Source organism: Gymnoscopelus braueri, assembly GCF_963280865.1.
Source record: "Gymnoscopelus braueri genome assembly, chromosome: 15".
NCBI lineage: Eukaryota > Metazoa > Chordata > Actinopteri > Myctophiformes > Myctophidae > Gymnoscopelus > Gymnoscopelus braueri.
In genome coordinates this window covers 7,443,777-7,452,560 of record NC_137620.1, presented here as the reverse complement: position 1 = coordinate 7,452,560, position 8,784 = coordinate 7,443,777, and the positions used below count along the sequence as shown (strand labels likewise).

The following is an 8,784-nucleotide window of genomic DNA, read 5'->3' as shown; positions in this document are numbered from 1 at the left end:
GCTTTAGACTGGTTGGCACCCTTGTGGCTTTACCTGCTGTAGACATCCTGACTCCTAGACACAAATTTGCATTCTTTTGTTTCACTTGCTGAGGTGAAGTGTTTCTTATTCATGTGGGACAGACGGTCTTTTGATGCTGTGAGAATTGTTTGAAGCCGCTTGTATAAAACCTGTGACCATTCAGTGTGTGCTTTGAGTTAAATGCTGGTAGGGCATAGATTGGCATAGATTTCTTGTCCTGCTGAATTTGTAAGTTTTGAAGCTCCTTTTGATATAAAAAACATACCACTGATTCTTCTCAAACTGTGAACGTATCTGTGCCTTATTTTGACCTTATTTGACTGGGTCCCCATTAGGATTTCCCGGACAAAAGTTATTCCATTTATTTGTATTTTTTAGTATGTTTTATGTATGGTGTATGTTTTTACCTTTACTATGTGTTTTAAAAAAAAAAGTTTTTACTTGTTGCAGCACAAACTGCTCATCTTGGGACAAATCAACTTGACCGTGAACTCTTCTATATCAGTACAGGCCAACATATTGCGCATTCCCAGCAGGTAGGTGTATGGAACGCTGACTGTTGCCTTGCTGCAGCACATGTTCGTTCACACGCTGTACTGTTTGATGTCCTTGTGCTGGGTCCTTGTCCCAGCAGATACTGAAGGGACAGGCAGGGTTTAAAAAGGCTCTGCAGGACAGCCGCTACCACACCGAGGCAACCACGGACACAACCATGAAGGCTCTCATTCTTCTAGCTCTGTTTGCAGTGGCATGTGAGTATGAGGAGGAGAAAGAACTGTTAGACAGTCTTCAGAAGTTTTTTCAAATCATTTGGTGTGTTTTTGCGATGGAGTGGTCTGATCGTTGAAGCAACCTCAACTTTAGTTTATTCAACTTTTACAAGTTTAAAACAGGTATATAAAACAGCGGGTAGAATTCTATTGCGTAAGCTTGCCTTGATGAATGGAGTTATATTCCCCTTTTCTGGGGCGAAGATGGGCGAAGAGATTTGAAGAGCCCTAACTTCTTTGCCATTTTTTACAATTTTTTAAACATTTTCAAATAGTTCAACTAGCCGATCAACATCGTGTTGTGAGCTTGTAGAATGGCTAATTGAACTATTTGAAAATGTTTTTAAAAATTAAAAATGGCGAAGAAGTTTAGGGATAATGGGTAAGGTCCCGGCAAAAATTATTCAAATAGCCGATCTACAATCTCACAACATGTCGATGTAGATCGGCTATTTGAACTATTTTAAAATGTCTTTCATATAGTAAAAAATGCCTAAAAACCTTAGGCATTAGGGGTAAGACTACACGTAAGATAGGGCCCTTGGTGTAGAGGGAGAAAAGACGGGGGCCTAGTATAGTTCCTCAGGGGACTCTGGTGAATGCCTATATAGTCTCTTTCGGGTGGAAACCTCATCTATCCAAAACATTTACTTTTCAGGATTCAAATAAAAAAATTGCAAAAGTAGCAGATCTACAAGCTCAAAGCGTGTTGCTTCGCACCACGTTTTGAGCTTGTGGATCTGCAACTTTGATACTTTTGTGTGACACTGTAGTATGATCAAGTAGGGCATTCATTTACAAAAGAACAAAAAAGTTATATATATATATAAATATAGAGATAAGAGGCCCGACATGAAGAATGAGAGTGAATGTAAGGGCACATCCACACTATAGATTGCATTGTAAAACTGTGTAGTAGTGTGGATGCTACAGTAGGTCTAAACGTAGAAATGAGTTTTCAAACGAAAAAAATTCACATATAATCTGTCCAAAATGCCAGGCTACAGACTTCGATATGATTTGAACTGTCCTGTCCTGATGAATTGCGCAATTATTTGTTCTTTTTTTAGACTATGACGTACTTTTTTATGATATTTGCCTTTTAAAGAATATGGTAAAATATGTGTAGGATTGTAGGATGTAGGCTACTGTATGTTTTCTCTGTCTTGTCTGTACTTTCTGTCTTCTTTTAACCCATTAAGACCGGGAAGGGAACGAAACATTTGTGCAAATCTTTCAATATGTATTTTTCAAAGCGAACATTTTTAACTAAAATCATTGCTTCTAGGGGATTCTACAAATGTCTTCTAAATCCTATAGCAGTTTAACAAAAAAAAATGTATGTCTATAATATCAGTGGTTCTCAAACATTTTTCATGTCAAGGACCACCCAAAATTAAATGTATTTGTCCGCGGACCCCCCCCCCCCCCGCCCCCCATCTCATAATATTTTGTTCCAGGGACCCCCAGAAGCAAAGATTTGAGTTAAAATGTATATCTTACTACTATAATTGACAAAAGCTCAGAAGTTCGTCCGGGATTCGAAAGCACAGGATCACTCCACATGCCTCCAAGACCTGTCACAGACTGTTGATCAGAGATCTGGCTATTATTTAGTCATCTTACCCCACCTCGATCAGTGATCAGACTCTCAGACTCTCGGCTTGATTGATTTTCTGATTTGCCAATCAGACCCTCAGCCTGATCTGGCAGGTTGCCATAGCAACCGGATACAGGAAGTTTGACCTTTTTTGACCTCAAGAAAGGCTTTCTATTTGACAGCAGGTGGGTCGTGAGGTTGGGAGGTTGGGACTTGTATATCTGAGCTTGTATATCTGCTATTTTTGAATAGCCAAATAAATGTCCTATGCACTTGTGCAAATGGCAAATAAAGTCTGTTCTATTCTATTCTGTCCTGTCGTGTCTTATCAGTCGCCGCTCCCGTCGAGGATGAGGAGGACAAGATCGTTGGAGGTTACGAGTGCAGGAAGAACTCTGCACCCTACCAGGTGTCTCTGAACTCTGGCTACCACTTCTGTGGAGGCTCCCTGATCTCCAGCCAGTGGGTGGTGTCCGCCGCTCACTGCTACAAGTCGTAAGTTACACACCCTTGCGTTTGATTGATCGATTGAATACTTTATTAACAGTTTGCAAAGACGAGCACAGGGAAGTACAGTTCAATACAAGGTCTGTTAAGAGGATTTTAAACCCAAGAAAGCACTATGGCTTGTTTCCATTGGGGTCATTTGTACTCAATTCATCGAAACATTTAATGACAGGTAAATATACACTACTATGCAAAAACATCATATAAATGGGTAAAAATCAAAAATATATGTACAGTAAACAGTTTGAAAACAACCCAAACTATCTGATCTACAAGCTCACAACTTGCGGCACTGCGACATGTTGTGAGCTTGTAGATCGGCTATTTTCGGTGTGCTTCCATAGAAGACATAATTATGCTGCCTTGTATGGAATCCAAATGACTGAAGTTAGTCGTAGTGACTGAGAACTTTAATCCATGAGTATACAGGAGGTAATGAAATGCGACCGGTGCTTGGCAGATCAACAATTTATTAAAATGTATATAAGTTAATGCTCAAATATGTGGGCCCCTCAAACTACAAGGCACCTCCTATATGACTGTCTGACATATGCATGGTTTACACTTGGCTCCTCTCCTCTCCAAGGTTATAATAGTTAATGAAATAACGAAAACTAAAATTGAAAAAATATTTAACTAAAATTAACTGATTAAAAAGAAACTGATAACTAACTGAAACTGTATTGTGTGTTCACAAAACAAAACAAAAAAAATGAAATTATAGACAAAATGCCCTCAGTTTTCGTTTATTTATTAAGGTTTTTGGGATGAAATTAATTAATTTATTTTGCTGTACCAAATGTATAAATAAATGCTGTCTTTTGTTACGTTTTTATTACACAATACTTACCTTTTCAATCATGCACCTGACAAATAACCCAAAGTATAAAAAAAGACTAAAACTAACACTAAAACTAATGAAAACTAAATAAAACTATTGGCATTTGCAAAGATAAAAACTAATAAAAACGAGCAAATCCGCTCTAAAAAAGGAATTAAAGCGAAAAAAAAAGAAAATAAAAAAAAACATTGGAAAAATCCAAAAGTATTATAACCTTGCTCCTTTCCGCTCCTCTCCCCCCTCTCCTCCCTCCCCCCCTCCCCTCTCATCAACTCTCCTCTGCTCCCCTCTCCCCCCTCTCCTCCTATAGTCGTGTCCAGGTGCGTCTGGGCGAACACAACATTGCGGTGAACGAGGGCACAGAGCAGTGGATCAACTCCGCCAAGGTCATCAAGCACCCCCGCTACAGCAGCCGCAACCTCGACAACGACATCATGCTGATCAAGCTGAGCAAGCCCGCCACGCTCAACAGCTACGTGCGCACCGTCTCCCTGCCCTCCAGCTGTGCCAGCTCCGGCACCCGCTGTCTCATCTCCGGATGGGGCAACCTGAGCGGCACTGGAAGTAAGTAATGCCACCACAAATAAAAAAGGCAGTTTGGTGGGAAGTTAAAAAAAAAGAAGGTACATTTACTCATCTGCCCTGAGATTGGGAGGCCAGGGTTTGGTTCCCCCGCCGGGTCATAATTCCAAACACTATAAAAATGTATTCCACTACATCTTGAGAGGCAAATATTGTACTTTTTACTCCACTTCAATTATGACATTCTTCTGACCTCCCTATGTTGTGCATGTCATTGTCATAGGAACAAATCTTAAGTAGTTAAACTATTTCTCATTTGTTCCTCATATTCCGGGACCCCCAGGCAGGGACGCAGGAGGGGGGTTTGAACATCCTCAGTTCCATTGGAAGTGAGGGATATCCCCCCCACTTTTGGGATGAAGAAAAAAGACGGAAAAAAAACTCCAACATCTACGCTTCATGGAGTACATTTTTGTACCAAATAAACCGAATGAACCGAAATAAAGTAACAAAAATAAGAAAAAAGTAACAAACCCGGGAAAAAAACGTGCACACGCACACGCATACACATGGAACGCACAGTCCCCTTCGGTTCTAAAAGGCCCTCATGCGTCCTTGCCCACAGGGGTCTTTGGAGGGGTTCCAAGGGGTCCCTGAACTACAGTAACCCCACACTGTGAACCACTGACATAAGCAGCCGTAAAACATGAAACCCAGAACGCCACATGTCAACAGTGTGATGTTGTTCCCCTCCTCTAGACCAGGGGTTCCCAAACCTTTTAGCTCGAGACCCAAAAGAGAAATTTGGATGTCTCCCTGGGAGCCAAACTAGTGAAAATAGCAGATCTACAAGCTCACAACGTGTCGCTTTCGCAACGTTTTTAAATGTATGAAGTTCTTTTGAAAAGAAGACATTTATAAGATTTTGATTTAAAGACGGGGTGCCGTGATTTTCAGTGATCCCCCCCCCCTAAAACATAATCATCAGGTATTATGGTTATAGGAGGAAGATCTTTTTCAACAAAGAAATTGTTAAAAGTATATTTTTATGTGGACATGCCTCCAGTTCATTAAGTATACCTGGTTCTCACCTTAGCACCTCCTCCACCACCTTAGCACCACCCACCTGTCCTAGTCCCTCCTCCTCCTCATGCCCACACCTGCTGTTTTATGATAATGAGGGGGAGGGTATGTTTTTACTATGTCACTAAAGCGCTGTTTCTCTATTGTCGTCTGACCCTCAAGGTTTCAGCCTCCAGGTAGTCAGAGAAGACATAAAACACCATAAAAACACCACCAGGGGGCTTAATGAAGTTCTATCAACCTTATAGACACATGAAAAACAGAAAAAGTGCAAAACTATGGCACCACCTCTCTAAGTTTTGGAAAATCTTTTGAAATAATTTTTTTAACACATTTGTAGAAAACAATTATACCGTCCAATGTTTGTAATTTCTCCCCTCTAGATCACAATCCAGACCGTCTAATGTTTCTTATTTCTCTCCTCTAGACAACTACCCAGACCGTCTGATGTGTCTGGACGCTCCCATCCTGAGTGAGAGCAGCTGTAAGAGTGCCTATCCTGGTCAGATCACCGGCAACATGTTCTGCGCTGGTTTTATGGAGGGAGGCAAGGACTCCTGCCAGGTACAAAGTCACAATTTACAATAGGCTCTATTTACAGCAGCCATATTATGAAGACATTCACAGGTGTTACCAATGATACTAATGAAGGCTCTGTTCCATTCTGGTCAAACAGAGTCAGGGTGCTGATATTGTGCATGTTGTCTCACTGGAAACACTCTGCTACACCAGTGGGTCTAAAGTTGGGGTCCAGGGACCCTCATGGGCTTCCAAATGGCTCCTTACAGGTGTGTAACTCTGACAGTGTACAAATGGAACCAAATGGACCCTTACGGGTCCATTTGGTTCCATTTGTACACTCTCAGAGTTATGGGGGTCGTGGAAACCACTGTGCTACACTAAATGGAACAGAGCCTTCATTAGTAGCATTGGTAACACCTGTGAAGGAAGTGATAATATGGCTGCTGTGCATAGAGCCTATTACAATTTAGGCATTTATCCAGAGCGACTAAAATGAAAAAATAAGCAAGGCAAATAATCACATCAAATGCAGCGAGACAGTGTAGCAAACTAGGATCACAGTAAGCCAGGAACTATATAGAATCACTCTAAACAATACTGTCAAAATAATAATCTATATATTGAAACTATAGGACACCAGGTAAACAATGAACCTATAGCCTCTGTTTAAATGGCACGCTATCTACATTTCTTTTTAACATTGTGGTCAAGACAAACAAGCCTGAGCAACAAAGACATGAGAACAAACTGTCTGCATGGTCGTCATAACTAGGTCAGTCTCTAGCATCAATCAAACAGAAGGTGGCAGGAAGGGGTACAAACCACCAGAACTGGCATTATAACCTTTTAAAGTATAAAAAAAGCAGATATAGCAGCTTGTAGATCAGCTATTTCTGCTATTTGTATAACATTATTAAAGATGTCAATAATTTATTTGTATATTTGTCATATCTGCCTTGTGCAATTTTTGATTGCTAAGCCTACTGTAAAAGGCAAACAGAAATAATTAATGTATTCATATGTTCCAATGTTCAATGCCAAACACAATTAAATTAAGTTAATCGCAATTATTTGAGTGACAATTAATCGTCAACTTAAAGTGTGTGACAGTCCTACCTGTGATGTGATCATGCTGATGTATGTGGTCTTGTTCTCAGGGTGACTCCGGTGGTCCCATGGTGTGCGGTGGCAAGCTGCAGGGCGTGGTGTCCTGGGGTTACGGCTGTGCCCAGAGGAACAAGCCCGGCGTCTACGCCAAGGTGTGCAACTACAACTCCTGGATCTCACAGACCATGATGAACAACTAAACTACGACTCCGAGATCTCACAACAACATGTTGCAACAAGACAATAAAGATGTATTTCACCTCTAACTACAATGTCAGTGTCTGTCTGTCCATTGACCAGTGGTGTAAAGTAACGAAGTACATGTACTCAAGTACTGTAACTTCAGTAAGTTACTTTGTAGATTTAGATTATTATTACAAAACATACATTAACCACTTCAGCCCTATATACATTTCGGCCATTTGAAAATAGCAGATCTACAACGCGTCAATTTCAATTTCGCATTGCGACGCGTTGTGAGCTTGTAAGATCTGCTTTTTTGAAAAGATTTTATACATTTGAAAACGTGTGAAATGGGACATTCTGCATAATGAGTACTTTCTACTTTTGGTACTTTAAGTACATTTTGATGCTAATACTTTTGTACTTTTACTCAAGTACATTTTGAATTCCAGACTTTTACTTGTAAAAAATATTTCTGCAATGCAGTATTGATACTTTTACTTAAGTAAGAAATGTGAGTACTTTTTCCACCACTGCCATTGACCGGACCAGAATGTTTGTAAACAAACGTGTAGGGCAGTGTTTCTCAAACATTTACATTTCAAGGACACCCCTTAACTCTGACAGTATTCAATGGAACCAAATGAACCCGTGCATACTGTCAGAGTTATAGACTTGTAAGGGTCAATTTAGAACCCCTTTAAGTGTCCTGTTCTTCCAGATATAAGGTTATTTAAATTATCAGCAGTCTAAAGTCAAAATTTGTTGATTTGGATGTTGACATGTCGAGATTATGACATCATTTGCAGGGTGGATACAGTAGGTTTTGTAGTGAGGGGTTGATAAGGCCTGTATATTCTCTTCCAGTGTTGCCAGATTCTGCGAGAGAAATAAGCAACCAGGTCTATGAAAACAAGCCCAAAAGAAGTGACTAGACCATATGAGCATCGGATATTTGAAGAAAATGCACAAACGCGTCGCACCACAACGCGTTAGAGAGATTGTAGATCTGCTATTTTCCAAAAATCTTTAAAAAAAAGTGAAACATTTTGAATATTCTTTGCACAAACACAAATCTGGTAGGATTCACAAAATACTTTTAGATGAGGGTGTCCGTGGACAAATACATATTAATTTGGGGGTCCTTGACATGAAAATGGACAACTAGTTTGAACAACATTAGGAAACAAGCCCAAATAAGCAAACTACACTTTAGAAACGAAAACTGCAAACCGCAACTACCAATATTTACAAGCAACTTTACAGAAAAGCAAGGCCGAAATCGCTTATAATAAGCGGACGTGGCAACATTGTTCTCTCCCTGCAGAGCAGTAACCGCTGAAGGCGAGCGGTCCACGGAAAAAATGGGTGTGAGTGTGTTTTGGGGCGAGCGTTCTGGCTACCGTTCTGGCTACCGTTCTGGCTACTAGGAACTATCCTATACTGGACAGGAAGCAGTGGAGGGTGGCGATCCAGGAGTCCTGGATCGCCAGGTCGGTGTCAGCTAGTAAGCACCCTCGCAGCACATCATCATGCCAGAGTTCTGTCAGATAATCAATATCACTCCTAACCAGGGACTCAAAGTTTCCGGTGATTTGTCACTACCCTGGCTCTGTGCCATTTTGACC

The 8,784-nt window shown here is 40.6% G+C and overlaps 1 protein-coding gene across 1 annotated transcript; it reads left to right on the top strand.

Annotated features, from left to right (window-relative positions):
• Positions 1 to 503: 503 nt before the first annotated feature.
• On the top strand, positions 504 to 7,173 carry LOC308101697 (trypsin-3; the record flags this gene model as incomplete). The annotated part of the gene is made up of 6 exons (XM_080451144.1): positions 504 to 557; positions 656 to 773; positions 2,724 to 2,886; positions 4,050 to 4,303; positions 5,772 to 5,908; positions 7,024 to 7,173. The coding sequence occupies exons 2-6, from the start codon at positions 734 to 736 to the stop codon at positions 7,171 to 7,173; spliced, it is 744 nt and encodes a 247-aa protein (XP_080307270.1). The 5' UTR covers positions 504 to 557; positions 656 to 733.
• Positions 7,174 to 8,784: the final 1,611 nt, after the last annotated feature.